General features: G+C 40.1%; 1 protein-coding gene across 2 annotated transcripts; it reads right to left on the bottom strand.

Moving 5' to 3' along the window:
- Positions 1-646: 646 nt before the first annotated feature.
- Positions 647-12,409, bottom strand: pif1 (PIF1 5'-to-3' DNA helicase homolog (S. cerevisiae)). Of its 2 annotated transcripts, XM_061797817.1 has the most exons (14): positions 12,304-12,409; positions 9,378-9,475; positions 8,915-9,254; positions 8,648-8,771; positions 8,382-8,507; positions 7,602-7,755; positions 7,383-7,497; positions 6,172-6,278; positions 5,947-6,086; positions 4,697-4,803; positions 4,506-4,593; positions 3,384-3,529; positions 1,035-1,226; positions 647-873 (listed from the first exon to the last, which is right to left on the bottom strand). In XM_061797817.1, the coding sequence occupies exons 2-14, from the start codon at positions 9,461-9,463 to the stop codon at positions 823-825; spliced, it is 1,776 nt and encodes a 591-aa protein (XP_061653801.1). In that variant the 5' UTR covers positions 9,464-9,475; positions 12,304-12,409; the 3' UTR covers positions 647-822. The 2 variants fall into 2 exon arrangements, with proteins under 2 accessions (XP_061653801.1, XP_061653800.1); XM_061797816.1 differs by having other exon boundaries at positions 8,915-9,475.
- Between the last annotated feature and the right edge of the window lie 4,842 nt (positions 12,410-17,251).

Consider the following 17,251-nt stretch of genomic DNA (forward strand, 5'->3'; position numbering starts at 1 on the left):
CCATAATTTGTCACTGTTGGCCAGAAGCCTTAAAACTATGTCCAAATTTGGTCCATTTCAATTATTATTTTTTATTAACAAATTGCTAATAGCGGTCAGGCCCTAAGTGAGTGTTATTTTTACGAATTATTGAACAGTCCATTTGTTGAAAATGGCTTGTTGTCTTTGATGATGTAATGGCTCCAGAAACATGCCATGTTTTGCTTTCCTGAAAAGTGACGGTTTTCAAGACATGAGAATTCCGCTGGTAACGATTATGCCAGGGGTTCTGCAAGTGTGGTACGGGAACCATGGGTGGCATATGCAGGCTCCCTCTAGTGGTCTGCAAAAGACTCACTGAATTAAATGTTTAAAGTGCATAATGACCAATGGTGTAAATGTGTTTTTTAAGCCAATTTAGTAAATTTGTTGGGTACAGTTCAGTTGTATTTAACTTGTGTAATACCTTTGCATTTAATCTTTTAGTACAGTTTTCAAACATTTTCTTCTATACAATTGTTTTGATTTTTATGTACAATATTTTCATTGACTCAAGTCCAGTTTACTAATTTCATTGTTGAAATACTGCTTTGTGTTAAATATAGAATACATATTGGGAAGGAAAAACCACCATCTGACCTTTTCAAATATCAAACAAAATAAAACCATGAGTTGACTAAAAACTTTATTTGACAATATCACAATAAATAAAAGTATGTAAAATGTAAAGGTTTTAAAAACACAACTGAACACATGATGGCAGTGTGACTACAAGATTCTCAGGTGGCCAACTTGCAGCAAGTGCAATAAGATTGTAATGGTGCAGATGGTGCAGAATTAATCTCACCAGAAGTTTTCTTTGTTGCTTATGTCACCATAGTCATCCATGGCAGTCTGCAGGCACAAACGTTAATTGAGAACAAAATGTTTACAATCCTATCTTATTTATCGCACAAAGCAGTCTCATTAAATAGGGGTTAAAAAAAAATAAAGTTACTCCTATAACATTAATTGGACAAACTGAATAATAATAATAAAAAAAGTTATTTACCCACCTGCACCAGCAGCCTCTCTTTCCTCAGATTCTTGTAGAAGACAAGAGCATCTGGGTCTGCTCGGACCACACGGGGGTCAAAGTCCATAACCCTGAGACCCTCCAAACTCCGAGCCCGAGACAAGGCCACGTAAGCCTGGCCACTCTCAAACACCCGCGCCAGAGAGATTTCCACACAGTCTAGTGTCATTCCCTGTAATAAATGAAGAAACTCTCACGAAGTGGATTGTTAATGCCGTTTGTAGATGGCGTGGTGCACTCTCTCCTGTCAACTTGTCTTCTTCTGATCACCACTCCTCAGTAATCTAATTTCCTCTTAAGGGATGAGTGTGTGCTTTACATTGCTTTCTCTGGCGTAGATCAAACATTGCTGACACGGAGGTTGTGACAAATGAACTCAATTCCCTTCAGGGCCATCTCCTATTGTACTACATTCTGAGGTCAGGATATTGGAAAATACCATCAAGACAGCAGTGTGATTTGTGATAGCTCACTCGTGGTGGGTAAAAGGCTAAACGTCCCCCACAACACGGATTAATGGAAATATTTCCCCATTTAGAAAGGCCTGAAATTAACACCAGTACCATATTTATGGCCCACTTTAAGAATAATAACAAGTGGCTTAGACAGCACTAATGATTACAAGTTAGTGCAGCAAGCAGCTAACATAAACGGCGAGGTCTCAACAACTACTACAGTATCTACTCTAGGGCCTAAAAATACCTAATTTATGAAGGGCAGAGAGCTGGGATTGGGAAATGCAGATTGACAGGATGCTAATATATCTTTGCTAGCAACATACAGTGACAGGCAGAACAATAAACAGCAACTATCACTGGTTTAGGAGGCGAAAAAAGGGAAAGCAAACTATGTAAAAAGGTTATTTGTTATACAGCATTCATCCATTTTCTATAGCATCACCCTCCTTAAAGTGTGCTGGAGTCTATCCCATCTTACTTTTGCATGAGAGACAGTTCACATTCACATTTAAGGACAAGGAAGAGTCACGAGTAAACCTAACATGCATATTTTTTAAATGAGGGAAGACGGAAAACCCACCTGAGCACAGGGACAATTTGAACCACCAACCTCATAACTGTGAGGTGGTTGTGCTAACCGCTCGCCCAAAATGCCACCTTGTTACATAGCATAATGTTTTAAGCAATTGTAAAAACACTTCCCTCAGTATTTCCCGACATTTTAAATCCCATTTAAATAACTATTTATTTAGGCAGCACAGTAAAGTAGTGGTTCGCATGTCTGCCTCACAGTCGAGAGGTTCCGGGTTCAAATCTCGACTCAGGTTCTCCTCTCTGGGCTTCATTCCAAAAACATGCATACTGTATGATGTTCATTGAAGACTCCAAATTGGCAGTCGGTGAATGCTAATGTGAATGGTTGTTGCGATTGGCTGGCAACCAGTCCAGGGTGTGCACCGCCTCTTGTCAAAAGTCTCCAGGGATAGGCTCCAGCTCATCCATGACCCTACACGGTGTACAGAATTATTAGGCAAGTATTTTGACCATATCATCACTTTTAGGCATATTTCCTAGCTCCCAGCTGGATAAACCTGAATGCTTAATGGATTTAAGCACGGCAGGTACAGTGCAATTGTGTGATGAGTGTGGGTGTGGCTTAAGGAAATCAACACCCTATATATATAATACCAGGAACCCATTCTCTTCAAGTTCTGTCATATTTCAGAACTGCAACCTACCTGGAATACCTCAAAGTACAAGCTGTTCAGTGTTCAGAGATTTGGCCCAGGTAAGAAAAACTGAAAAAAGACCACCAGTAAACAAGACAAACAAGCTGAAGTGTCTCGACTGGGCCAAGAATTATCTGAAGACAGATTTCACAAAGGTTTGATGGACTGATGAAATGAGAGTGACTCTTGATGGACCAGATGAATGGGCCCGTGGCTGGACCACTAACAGGCACAGAGCTCCACTTCGACTCAGATGCCAGTGAAGTGGAGGCAGGATACTGGTATGGGCTGGTATTATTAAAGATGAACTGGTTGGACCTTTTTAGTTGAAGATGGGCTCAAAATGAACTCCCAAGCATTCTGTCAGTTTTTAGAAGACACTTCCTTCAGGAAGAAGCATGTATCTTTCAAAAATACAGATTTTTATGTAGGACAATGTCCATCACATGCATCCAAGTAGGCTACTCCTCTGCATGGCTGACCAGTAAAGGCTTGAAAGACAAACAACTGATGATATATATGCATTGAGGGAGTCAGGAGAAAAGCAAATTGCAAAGTCGGGGAGAAAAAAAAAAAAAAAAAAAAAAAAAAAAAAAATCCAATCCATTAAGGCAACACGAGGTCATAAATTTAGAAACCCACCTGACTCTTGTGGATAGAAATGGCCCAGGCCAGTTTGAGTGGCAGCTGCTGTCGGCTCAGGTGGGCCCCGCCCCCCGACTTAAACGCCCAGCGTTCAAGCTTCAACACCTCCGTGACGCCGGACAGGAAGCGCACGTGTGGGAGACCTGTGGAGGAAGAAAGGGGGGGGGAGAAAAAAAAAAAAAAAAAAAAAGTATGCGTCAGCACATTGTCAAATGAGCAGTTTCAAACTGTAATTTCCCAAATGTATTCATTTATTCTACATTTTCATTTAGTTGACAGAAAATCCTGTATACCCTTTCATTTTACATGACTGGCACACATGGCTCAGCAAATTTATTAGTCGTCATGAAGTGTTTGAGTGCTCTTAATATTCAGGGCGCTCTCGCCATTTTACCGTTTTCAACAGGAGTGAGGACTTTCAAACAGAATTCACCTTTTCGTACCGAAACCCTCTGAGAAGTCAGAAACATTCAACCTAAAAAAATGTTTTTTTCCAATTGAGGCATGCAAGTACCATGAATAAATAGAAATATTAAGAACTGTTCTTTTAATAATAATAATACATTTGATCTCAAGCGCCTTTTAAAAACAAACAAACATGGACACTGACCTATTAAAATAGTGGTTAAAATTCTCTTTATTATGATTTCATCATATTGCTCTATGTTTTTAAAAAGTGTATTAATTCTATTTTCCTGGGTAAAAACTTTCCTTATTAAAAAACACATTGCAAAACTTGGTTTTTTTTCAGAGGGGGGGGGGGCTGGAACAGATTAATGGGACTTCTGTTCATTTCAATGGGGAACCATGATTTGAGATACGAGTGTTTTGGCGTTACAAGCGTGGTCACTGACTGAATTAAACTCCTCTCTCAGAGCACCACTGTGCTTGCTATTTTGACAAAAAGGTCTAAATGACCAAGATTATTCATCCCCTTTACAAGAAGCCTATCCAATCTTCTAAATTTATAACTGATTAGAATCATTTAAACCTACCTATTCCCTGGTAAAACTCTTTCAAATTGTCCTGTTACCGGGGGTTAAACTCTCCCAAATATGGTACGCTTAGAGGATTGCCTTTGAATGCTCTCAGCTAAGCTTGCAATAAGTGTGCGCTAACCGTGTTTTCCAGGCTCAAACGCCACCACAACCCCTCGGGCTCCGTTCACTAGACCTCGAGTGACATCTAGGTTCTTTGTCAACATGACCTAGATGATGAAGACAACAAGTAGATTAGCTGGCATGTAGACAATATTTTGTTTGTGTGTGTGTGTGTGTTGGTGGGTGGGGGGGACTAGTACACATACACACCTGAGCTCCCACTTTAAGATGAAGTAGTCTGCTGACCGGGCTGTGGGCGTCTATAGTCCTCACCAAGGCCGGGTCGCTGTCCAGAGCCTCAAATACCCGCGCCGACCCTGATGAACAAGAAGATGATGATTTGATTTCAAAATACTGTACAATGGAATTCTCCAATGCCAAACACCCCAAAAGTGTGTTACAGTTTGGATTTCAACCAAACATCTACCCTGCACTGTCAAATTAACCGTATCCAGGTACTGTATTGGCTCGATTAAAGATTTCCCAATATCTAGGTCAACTCAACAAAATGTGAAATTAAAACAATCTGTGCGATAGATAAAATATAAGTGTATTTGACTTTTTCTATGGCTTTTTTGTGATGCCACTACAGTGTATCTGTGATGACAAAGAGGAATTGGTTGATGATAACCAAAGAACACAGAAGACAGAAATTGAATTTATTGCAAAATAGGGAGTGGTCTGGCTGCTCAGATATATTCCTTTCACCAGTAGCTTTTTAAGCGTATATATTTTCATGGCACAAACATGTAGTTCTATGTAGGATAAGAAAGATGCTATTCGAGGTAGCATCCATTTCTCATGCATTTGATTGACAGATGAGAGGCATGGTTTCAGCTCATTCAGCAAAAATGCCCACAGCGTTCAAGAGCGAATAGAAAAGCTTATTCTTCCACAGTATTGAAGCATCATTTTATATACTTGATTTAAATTTTTTTTTTTTTTTTTTTTTTTTTTTTTAAAATCATTCAAACTTGCCCGGGTTGTTAACAACACTTGTCTGTGATGCATCATATTTATGACACATTTTCACATAATGACTGAGATTGTTCAAAAGATTACATTCAGATGGCAGTAGAGTTAAAGGAACACAATAAATCACTTAACATGATACAGAATATTAGGGTGAAAAAGGTTTTAAAATAGCACTTTTGAAGTCAACCAAAATCATACAACAGGTTGTGTTTAACTTTGGAGGTTTGACTGTAAAAAGCATTTAAGATGGAAAGGTTAAAGTGCATTCCTGAAATTTCAGCCGAAAGCTCAATGCCCCTAACTTTTTGGAAGTACAGTAGTGTAAAATGATCTTGAAAGTAAAACAATCAAGACAATGACACCTGACTGAGGTTACCAACAGAGTATGACTCATGATGCGAGGCAACTTTTTTGGGCCCATTTTTACTTGATTAAAAAAAAAAAAGTGACAAAGTTGTGAGGAAGCGCGAAGAAATGCGTCATACCTGGCAGTTGCTGTAGCTTGTTATCGTTGGTGAGCTCCACATCATCCTTGTGTGTGCACAGTCTGGTTGCTACGATACCGTCCCTGTCGATCTGACGGTAGGCGCTTGCAATCAATTGATTTGTAACCTCTTCTGTTGCCCTGCGCGGGGTTGATCAAGTCATTTAGCCGAGGAAATCTTTCAGTATTGGAAGACATTTGGGGTGAGATTGGATTACAAATTTACCTTCCCACCCTCACAGCCTGGAGGAGGGAGATGAAGGTCTGATCTGTTTGCCGTCGCACCTCTGTTAGCTCCAAGTTGACCTGAATGACTTTACGCCAACATTTAGCCTGATAGATAATAAAGACAACATTTTAGATGAGCTGATCAAGAACAAGTAGACTTCGGTTATCTTTTGCTGACATCATAATCTGGATGCCCCTACACGTGAATTATTCACTCAGTCTTTTAGAAAAATATGTAAATTCTGACAAACATTCCATTTTCAATATTATATTCATTATTAGACTACAGAAATCCCCATAAAGTAGTGGTTTCAGATCTGCACTACTGCATCATACAGAGAGCGCTGTCTAATATTTTGATTCTGTCATAGAAGGAGAAAATATTGAAAACAGCTCTCAGTATGATGCAGTGCAATTGTACCCCACAACCACAAGAATTAGCATGTTGTTCAGTTAATGTTTCTTTGATTGTCTCAGGTCAGTGCATGTGAAAACAGGCAACTTTAGCATGTATTAATAGCACTCAGTGGGAAGGGCCAACTCCATTTTCAGACGTTGGTTTTGTCGATGCTAATTAATAGGCGAGACCCGACATGTAAAAAAGAGGCTTCTTGAACTCACTACAACAAAAATAATTGGCCTACTATCATTTATTCCTTTATGCCACGAAAGCACATGCAAAAGAAAATCACTGTAGGCAAGTCCCACTGTGGGTAAAATACAAATTATGACTGGGCCTTCAATAGGTCTGGGACCAGGAGTCAAATCTTTAATAATGGACCAGTTTAGTTACATTAGCCAGGGACACGCACTAAAGACAATAACAAAAAAAAAAATCAATATTATCCTAATGTGTTTTTAAAGTTATTTATAAATTTTGAAAAAAAATATTGGTCCTTTTATAGTATGAATAAAAAAACAACTAACAGCCACAGTACATTATTGTGTACTTTATTGCACCTTTGTCAATTTCTATTTTATCGTGAACCTTGTAGGAATAACGTTTGTCATTTCTAACTGCTGACTTCAAGCTCTGCAAAAAATATATATTTACACACACAAAGGGCAAATTAGATCCATCTTTGAACATCACCTATACAGAAGTGTCAACATTTTCAAGCAATGTTGCATCACGTGACATTGGCTACATATGGTGAAATTTTCAAATATATTTTTATGCACAGGCTATCTACATTGGCATCACTTTACCTGGAAACAAAACCTGGCCTTTTCCTTTCCCTTTGAAACAGGCGGCAGCTGAAGGAAATCGCCACAAATAATCAGCTGGATACCCCCGAAAGGCTCAGTGGACCTCCTCACCGACCTGTGCATAGAGAGAAAGTATTTTGGGGATACAGTACTAATAAAAAGAACATTGATAGGCTGCATCACCGTTACACGTTGTTGATTTAAAGCTATAGATCTTACCTGGCCACAGACTCGAGCTTGTCGAAGAAAGCGGCGTCCACCATGGAGATCTCGTCGATGACGAGGTGTCGACAGCCGGTCCAGTGCTGCAGCACCCCGGGCCTCTGGGCCAGCTCAATACACTGCTCCAGTGGGGCTGAGCCTGAGCCAATACCTGGATACAAGTTGGCAGTTCAGGGGAGATGATGACGGTAAGAGGGACACAAAACGGTACAACAAATTAGAATTGTCACTGTGTGAAGATAATTGATTGAAAATAAAGATCTGTGATGAAGGAAGAAACCCCAAAATGACATTGATTGCCACACAGTGCAACTGTTCTAAGAATAAGAGTAGAGTAACAGCATTGAACTTTATTCAGCAGTAGTGTATTACAAAAATAGGCCTTTACAGTGAACTTTTACATACTTTTGGGTCAGCATTCATAAATGTTCCTCTTTGTGGATTTTGGGGGCTGGGGGGGTGGTGTGAACTAATCTATTTTTCACTGTTTTTGTGCTCAGGCCAAAGCCATGTCTAACTAAGGAGAGGCACTTCATTTGGTCAGGCAATAGTCTTGGGTAATAGAAAAAAAGTGCTTCGCCACCATTTTATGGCATGGATTGGCAATAATTAAAACTTTTTGGTGGGAGTCGATTACACGCAGATTTTCACTATACGCAGCAGCGTTTGGGCTCCTCACTGTACAGCGTACCATAGTGGATTTTCAACTATCATTTTATTGTGGTTAATTTCTACGTTAGATATGCAAGTCCGAATTATGTAGACTGACTGACTGACCTGCGAAGTTATGCAGCGTTGTTCCTCCAATATGACATGCAGCCACTCCAGTGCTGGCGGTAGCAAAGGTGCTCTTTGGAGGAAGTGATCCTAGTATTCGCTTCAGTAAGAAGGACTTCCCTGTCCCTGAAAGCACAGTGGAATGAGCTTATCAGAGCAGGTAATGTTCTACTACCATGCTTCATGTACAATTGGAAAATGTAAATGTATTACAACAAATGTGAAATAACACTGACCATGTAGAGCTGCACGCACGGTATTCATACCTGCACTGCCTGTGAAGAAGACATTCTTTCCACTCAGCACAGCGTTAAGGACGGCAGCCTGTCCTTTGCTCAGCTTACGAGTTGGCAGAGACAGGGCTGGTTTCTTGCTCGGGTTGGCTTTCACCTGAAACAGTCACAAAACTACAGCTCACTTGCCTGTTCCAAGTTCAGACAGTAGAAATGTTAACATTATTAGAGCAAAACAATTTAAATAAAAAGATGAAGACCCTTTTTACAATGACACAGAGGGGCCTCAAGGCTACTCACAGGGCTGAAGATACAGTCACTTCTTGACCTTTTGACCTGCTGTCCTGCAGCTGCGGGCCTGTTAGTGTGGTCCGAAAGCCCTTTGGGTACCACATTAGTTCGAAGCTCATTAACCTTCTGGATGTCTTTTTGCTGAAGGGGGCTGATGGCCTCAAAGCTGCGAGGTAGACCCGCTTTGAGTTTCTCTCGTGTGCTCAGAGTTTTGCCCGACAGGCCCGCCTGGTGTTTGATGCTCAGAGTCCTCAGGAAGAGGCTGAGCTGGTCAGGGGGGCAGTTGGAGATGAGTACCTGGATGTTTTCAGGGAGCAGCTTGACAGTGCACTTCCCATCACGGGCAAACCTGGTGAACAGTTTGAAGTTCTTCAGAGAATAATTTTGCGGGACCTTCCCATCGTGGACGCGGAGGATGAGCTCTTGGAACTCATTGCGTCCCAGAAGAACAGAAGCTTTGCGGATGACCTGCCTCCGGGTGGCTTGTCCTGAGGCGTTCAGGTGCTCTGTTGTCACACAACACTGCAGCTGTGCACCGCCGTCCTCCCCTCCACACATCGCAGCCACTTTCTTAAAAAAACAAACAAACAAAAAAAGTCATACTGTTCTTAAAAAAAACGATTGTAACAACAACAGAGCATTTTATTTTAAAGTAAATCTGCTTAAAATATGAGGACATCTCTCCATGATTTACTGTCATTCAGTTCCATCAGTATAGATTTGTGGTCTTTTAACAATATACAGGTTAGTGTCAGTGTTGCAAACTCTTTTTTAGGGGATGTTGCAAAAGGCGTGATGATGTCAGTGTAATTACGCACAGCAGTGATTCTCAGTGTAGTGCACGGACTGTTCTTCTAGTAGGACGTGAAAGAGTCACGAAATTAAAATGTTCAAACTGTTCATAACGCTACAGTGGCGTAAACTGTTTTTAATTTTAATTCAGTACAGTACATTTGTTAAGTACAGTTCAGTTGCATTTAACTTTTAAGTAGCCTACAATACATTTGCTTTTAAACTTTTGAAACTGTTGGTTTTCAAACATTTACTGTATTTAGTACCATTTTCCGTCCATCAATCCATTCATTCATTTTCTTCCGCTTATCCGTTGTCGGGTCACGAGGGCAGCAGGTTAAGTCGGGAAGCCCAGACCTCCAATTCCCCCAACCACTTCATCCAGCTCATCTGGGGGATCTCGAAACATTCCCTTTCAGTCACAACCCAGAGCTCGTGACTACAGGTGCAGGTAGGAACATATCGTACAGTCGGCTGCGAACCGCTCCAGCGAGAGTTGAAGATCGCAGCTTCATGAAGCCATCAGAACCACATCATCTGCAAAATGGAGGGACCTAACATTGTCAACAAACCGGACCCCCTCGAGACCTCGGCTGCGCCTAGAAATTCTCTCCATAAAAAGGTAATTAACAGAAATCGGTGATAAAAGGCAGCCTTGGCGAGTCCAACCCTCACGGGAAACGAATCAGACTTAGTGCCGGCAATGCGGACCAAACTCTGACACCGGTCGTACAGGGACCGAACAGCCCGAAGTGAGTTCGGTACCCCACACAGAACTTCCTGAGGGATACATATGGAACGCCTTCTTCAACTCTACAAAACACATTTAGACTGGTTGGGCGAACTCCCATGCACCCGCGAGGACCCCGCCGAGGGTGAAGAACTGCTCCACGGCCAGGACGAAAACCACACTGCTCCTCCTGAATCTGAGATTCAACTTCCCGACGGACCCTCCTCTCCTGAACCTCTGAATACACCTTACGGAGGGAGTACCATTTTCATTTAACTTTTATGTGCAATCCATTTTAGTGGAATTATTAAGTACAGTTTTTATATTCCTATATTTAATTACAGTGTTAATGTTCAAATTCTGCATAATGTTACAGTGTCTTATAATAATATTAAATATACTTTTTAGGAATTAAACCTCCGTCTTGTTTTTGATGAACACTTGAGCTTTTTAGGTATTTTAATGTTGGTCATTATGGTGGTACTTGTAAAATGTTTGACGACCAATGATGTTGAACATTTCATAGATTATACAGTGGCATTAGTTAAATTGATTGGCCATGTCAGAAAAAAAACAAATAAAAAAATAAAATTCTAATTTGTCGATTTGGATTAGCTTATTGATTATCCACACGCAGCATCAGCACTGCGGCGCCCCAAGGTTTTGTCCTCTCTCCGCTGCTCTTCTCTCTCTACATGAACGACTGAACCTCAGCGCACCCGGCTGTCAAACTCCTCAAGTTTGAAGATGACACCACTGTCATCGGCCTCATCAAGGACGGTGACGAGTCTGGATAATCGACAGGAAGTGGAGCGGCTGGAGCTGTGGTGCGGCCGACACAACCTGGAGCTGAACACGCTCAAGACTGTAGAGATGATCGTGGACTTCAGGAGGCATCCTTCGCCACAGCTGCCCCTCACGTTGTCCAGCTGCCTTGTCTCAACCGTCGAGAACTTTAAGTTCCTGGGAATTATAGTCTCTCAGGACCTGAAGTGGGCGACCAACATCAACTCCGTCCTCAAAAAGGCCCAGCAGAGGATATACTTCCTGCGGCTTCTGCGAAAGCATGGCCTGCCACAGGAGCTGCTGAGGCAGTTCTACACAGCGGTCATCGAATCAGTCCTGTGTTCTTCCATCACAGTCTGGTTTGGTGCTGCTACAAAAAAGGACAAACTCCGCTGCAACGGACAATCAAAACTGCTGAAAGGATTGTCGGTACCCACCTACCCACCCTTGAGGATTTGTACACTGCCAGAACAAAGACAAGAGCGTGCAAAATCCTCTCGGACCCTCCACATCCCGGTCACCAGCTCTTCCACATCCTTCCCTCAGGTAGGCGCTACCAGTCAATGCAAACTAGAACTAGCAGACATTCCAACAGCTTCTTCCCTCTTGCGATCAACTTCTTAAACACCAAACCTACAATTCCATTACAACATGCTGGCAATTTTTTGACTTGAGTTCATTGTCACATTTCTGTGGGGCCAATTACTTTAAAATATCACTTTAAACTGCATACACTCCTTGAAGTGTATTGTCTGTTTATTGTACAACATTGTCTGAAACAAATACAAGAAATGCCCATACATTGAAACTGTACACATTTATAACATTTAGCTCATTTAGCCCTTGTATTTATTAAGTTTCATTTCATATCTCCATTTGCAATTCAAAAGGAGATGAGTTTGTTCTTTAAATGCAATGTAATGTAATGTAATGTAGGCCTACTAATGTTTACAATTGAGTGCACGTCATTGTAATGTTTCATTACGCGAGCTGCCGTGCTTCACCCATAACGCCAATGCAGCGACAACAAAACGTAAACGTTCAAAAAAATATGCATGCAGTAGAAATATTGTTGATCAAAAGTTTGTACCTGCTAGTTGTCCACTCTTCCTCGTTTTTCCTCGGCGAAAGTCACGAAACGCCGATTTCAAATAGTCGGCGTGCACTGATGGGCCAATCAGATATGGAGGCTGTAGGCCAATCAGAGGGAGGAGATTTAACTATGAAGCCAATAAAAATGCGAGCGCTGGTACCCTCGTGACTTTGCTGACCAATTGGTGATAGGAACATTGTGACGTCACACTATGTCTGTATTTACGGAAATTGCCTCAAAAACGTCTTTATTTTTTGTTTTTATCTTGGCATAAAACGCAAATTTACTTTGAATAAACACCTATAGAAAGAGCGGGTACACCGTATCGGTATAAGTTTAAGTTTATAAGTTAATTTATGCCTTATTAGTAACTATTACTCAGTCTAGTGGGCAAGACACTGTAAATAAAAAAACACGTTGGTTTTACTTGAGTATTGTATTGTGTGAATGCTCACGAGAATCATACTTACTCCACATTTACTATGAAATTAATGGGGACACAATCAATTCCAAGTTCAAATTGTCCAACTCATTCAGTGCATTTTCGTAAAACAATGATTCACATTCAACAAATTGCCAACATTTTCACTCAACTTTTTCCATGGCAACATTCCCAAATCAGTGCAGACATTTTACATATTTACATAATCCTACATTTCTTGACCAATTCAAACTATTCCAACTTCTAATTGATTAGCTCATACAGGACATATACAAGACTATTCCCAAAATTCCCTTATTTTCACAATAGAATTCCCAAATGAAGACATATTTACCCACTCCCTACACATTACTTGATTGATTCAAACCATTCCAACTTTAAGTCTCACATAATACATTTTAATATTTCAACAATTCAATTACAGAAGCATTTCAGTTCAGCGTCAGCTCTTCAGCATTCACACACAATTATTATGATTAATAGTTATTTTGTCCTTAACTATCACGGGCATGCAAATGGATACATGTCAGTAAAACCATGAGGTACACCTGCACATGTTGTGGCCAGTGAATCCTTGTGATGTGAAAATCCTAATACAGTATTGTAACGACAACGAGATTGATGAGTTCAAGCATAATGGAATGGAATATTCCTGTTAGGAAAACCACGAGCTGTAATTCCAATATTGTAATTCCTTTTACGTCTGGCTGGTGACTCCATTACGGGGGTGGAAAGCAGGTGACTGCATTTGTATGATCTGTAGTCTGTACAGATGGTGCATTTATAGTAAACAGTACACTGATGGACAATGTGCATTATTACCCAAAACAGCATGTGACATTTCTACCTGTGAACAACAAGTTTGAATGCTCTGTGTTCCAAGTAAACAGGTGCCAGGATTTTTTCCCTACCCTGAAGCATTATTATATAGAAATGGAAAAATACACCTAATCGGTTGTACAAAGGCACTGCCTACAAATTGAGAACTTGGCGTTTTCTCTCTTCTTATTAGTTTGAGCTCAGAGCATCAATTTTAGTCGGCAGAAACATGCATTTGAACACATTTTCATTACTGCTGAGAGTGTAGGATGGCCTTTATTATTCCACTGGCATACTAGCAACCGCATTTGCAACTTTTACCTCATTTCTACCACTCTAATCATTAGTGTTGTATACATTCTGGTGCCTCTCTTGCGTCAGTGTGAATAATGCTTTTATGTAAATTTCACCATCACGTTAAAAAGATGACTCATACGCCAGACTTATGACCTTGAGTGTCTGAGATCTTGCAGTCTTTATATGTAAGTACGTTTTGTGTTTTTTTCCCCCTGAACATTAAAGCAGCTCCAGGAATGAAAATTGGGCACCTCACTCTGTCTTAGTAAAGGGCACATCTGCACATCTTGTTCATACTGTAACTGATCCTGGAGGTGCACAAACCCCTCCCACTTTGGTGGCTAATTATCTGTTTGACTTTAAGACTGGAGAGCACAGCAGCACACCGTACATATGTATGCAGTCTTGGCTAGCCTAAACACTAGCAGAGGCACTAACCTACATTTACAACTTAAGGTCTATATTTGTTATTGTTTATTTTTAATATTATTATTATCATTTTTGCCAACAGTCGATTCTCTATATTTTGTAGCGTTTCTTGGCTTCACTGCTTGCAGTAGCTGTAAGTGGATGTTAAATTTAGTTGTGCAATCAGATTAAAGCCTTTATGTGTTGCCATGTCAATCTAATCTGCCCACGGCCTTTAGAATAAGTTGTGCTGGCCAGTATAACTTCAACCATATTAGCAATTGGAGTGTTTCTTTAACAAATCAGATTTCAAATTCATCCTCACAGAGCCAGAGTGCTGGCCCTCGATGACGTCAGTATTTTTCCGTCCTCTGATTGGCTGGTCAGCGCAAATGTTTTTACAGCCAACTTCAACTCAACAAACACATCTGTAGCAATGTGCACACATGAATATGTTTAATAATCAGCATCACTGGTGATTCTGGTGCATTTTATTTAAATTGTTTTTGTTATTAGATAAATATTGATTCTGAACCACTCCAACTGTATTTGTCACAGTTGTGCGCTGTTGTGTTTTTGTTTCGTATCGATGGTTTATATAATTGCAACATGGTGTTGGTGGATTAAGTCAGATAAGTGACTCAGCTACCAAATGCTCTGCATGGGATGCAGAGAGGTGAACAGATAGTGAGATCATAGTTTTCAACAAATCCATTAGCTTGCTGAGAATAAAGTTAAGTAGAGTTTCTAAAGATTCAGTCTTAAAACAAGAGTTATTTCTTGTATAGTGGACCAGACACACTTCTCAAATGCAATTTAACCTTTATATAACACGATGCTGCCCTTAAGCCAAAAATGTCTATTTCTTTAGTTTGCTTGGTGGAAGAGGTGACTGGATGCAGTTAGCTGAGCATGACTCACATAATACACATACTGTATGGATGAGTCAAAACACACAACGCGTTGGCCTCAATGACTGCTATAAAATAACAAAAATGACTGAATAAACTTACTGTTTCTTTATTCCATCATTCAATTATATTTTGCATTTTATGGCTTATGTCTGCAATTACAATGCAAATTCCTATGCTAAAATACCCTGACTATAAACATAAAACAAGAAAAATGAACCTTAGGGCCTTGAAGTTTCTAAATTGGTGATGCATGAATGAAGTCTCACACTAGGATAACGTATTCATCTTATTGGCCCTAGACCTCACTGGTACAATTTGTGTGCACAAACATGCCTTGCATGCTATCTAAATTGGGCTCATTCGAAACAGCACCCAGAAGATGTAAGAACGTCGACAGAAATATCGGCTCATAACTTTCAAAGTATAATAAAAGGTCGCATGACTCACCTTCATGTGGCTCGCTTATGAATATGACACTGGGAAAGGAGGCATCAACCTAATTGCACCTTTTTATACTGTTACGTTGAGGGAAAGCAAATGACTTGGTAGACATATAGAGCATGTGGAATAAGATGCTGAGCTCACCCCCAAAAACTATCCCGTCATAGCATCGCGTCTTTGCATTCAAGTCTACAGGAAAGGGAACAATAATAAACAGCATAATAAACCAGGCCAAGTACTCATAGTCAACATGAAAAACAACTTTTATTAAAATGCCAGCTATGTAATTGTAAATGTACACGTATACAGTGGTTATTAAAAAAAAAAAAAATCAAATTCCAGGTTTGTGTGATGAGAAAAAAAAAGGAGTCCAAGAGAAATCCTTTCAAAACCTGTTCCACCATTAATGTGACCTATATTTTGCACAACTCTGTACAACTTGAATGTGTTTGAAATCCTTCGGTAAGTAAAAACAACTGAAATAACATGATTGCGCTAATGTGCACACCCTCTTATAACTGGGATGTAGCTGTGTTCAGAATTGACCAATCACATTTAAGATCATGTTAAATGAGAGTCAGCAAGCCTGCCACAATTTAAAGAGCCTCTCGTTAACCCCAAATAAATTATAGATAATCTAGTAGGCTTTTCCTCACATTTCTTTTTTTCTTTCAAGTAGAAGCCTAAAGTTTTTGTGCTCGCACTGACTGCTATTTGGAACTGTTCATAATTCCTTCCACCACAACGCTTCACTGTCGGTATGGTGTTCTTTTGGAGATGAGCAGTGTTGTGTTTGCACCGCACATATGGGAATTATGGCCACATACTTCAATTTTGGACAACAACACATTTTCCCATATGTTTGGGAGATTTTGCTATAGTCCAATGATGCCAAGCCTTCAGGCTTCTGCTAGAAAACAACAAAAAGAAATGTAAGCAGAAGCCGACGAGAACAGCTAAAAGTAATTTGGGGTTAATCACAGGCACATTCATGGTGTGAAAAAAGTTTTGAAATGATTTATCTTGGTCTCATATGTTATATCAGAAAAATTTGGCATTTGAGCAGGGGTGTGTTGACCTTTTATTCCACAGTACCGTGAAGTCCAAAGGCACAGTATTTGGACAGTGAGAGTTTTTATGATTTTGCCTGTACGCCACATCAATGGAGTTGAAATCAATGTGATTCAAGTGTAGACTTTCAGCTTTCCTTGAAGACTGGGGTGGGCTGCATGGCCACAAACATCCCGCTCTGTCCTCAACGTGCATTTACATAATCAAGAGCCATGTTTTGTTGATGTTTTTTTGATTCGTTGCATTTTTTTTTCACCACAAATTGGTCAATTAAAAGGCATATATTCATTTAGCTTGTTGAACAATTTGCTACTTGATTCATTGTAGATAAAAAAATACTGTATTCGTAAAAAGACTAGTTTTACATATTTTTTGGATTACGTATGGATTAGTAGCTTGTAATTTAATTAATTACAAATAAATAGATATGTAACATATTTTAGATATACATTTTAACTTTCTTTTTAACTGCATCCATCTATGAATGACCTGGCTCATCTGTACATTTAAAAAAAAATCAAATGTGGCCTTGAGCATAAATGTTTGCCCAGCC

Source organism: Phyllopteryx taeniolatus, chromosome 14, assembly GCF_024500385.1.
Source record: "Phyllopteryx taeniolatus isolate TA_2022b chromosome 14, UOR_Ptae_1.2, whole genome shotgun sequence".
Lineage (NCBI taxonomy): Eukaryota > Metazoa > Chordata > Actinopteri > Syngnathiformes > Syngnathidae > Phyllopteryx > Phyllopteryx taeniolatus.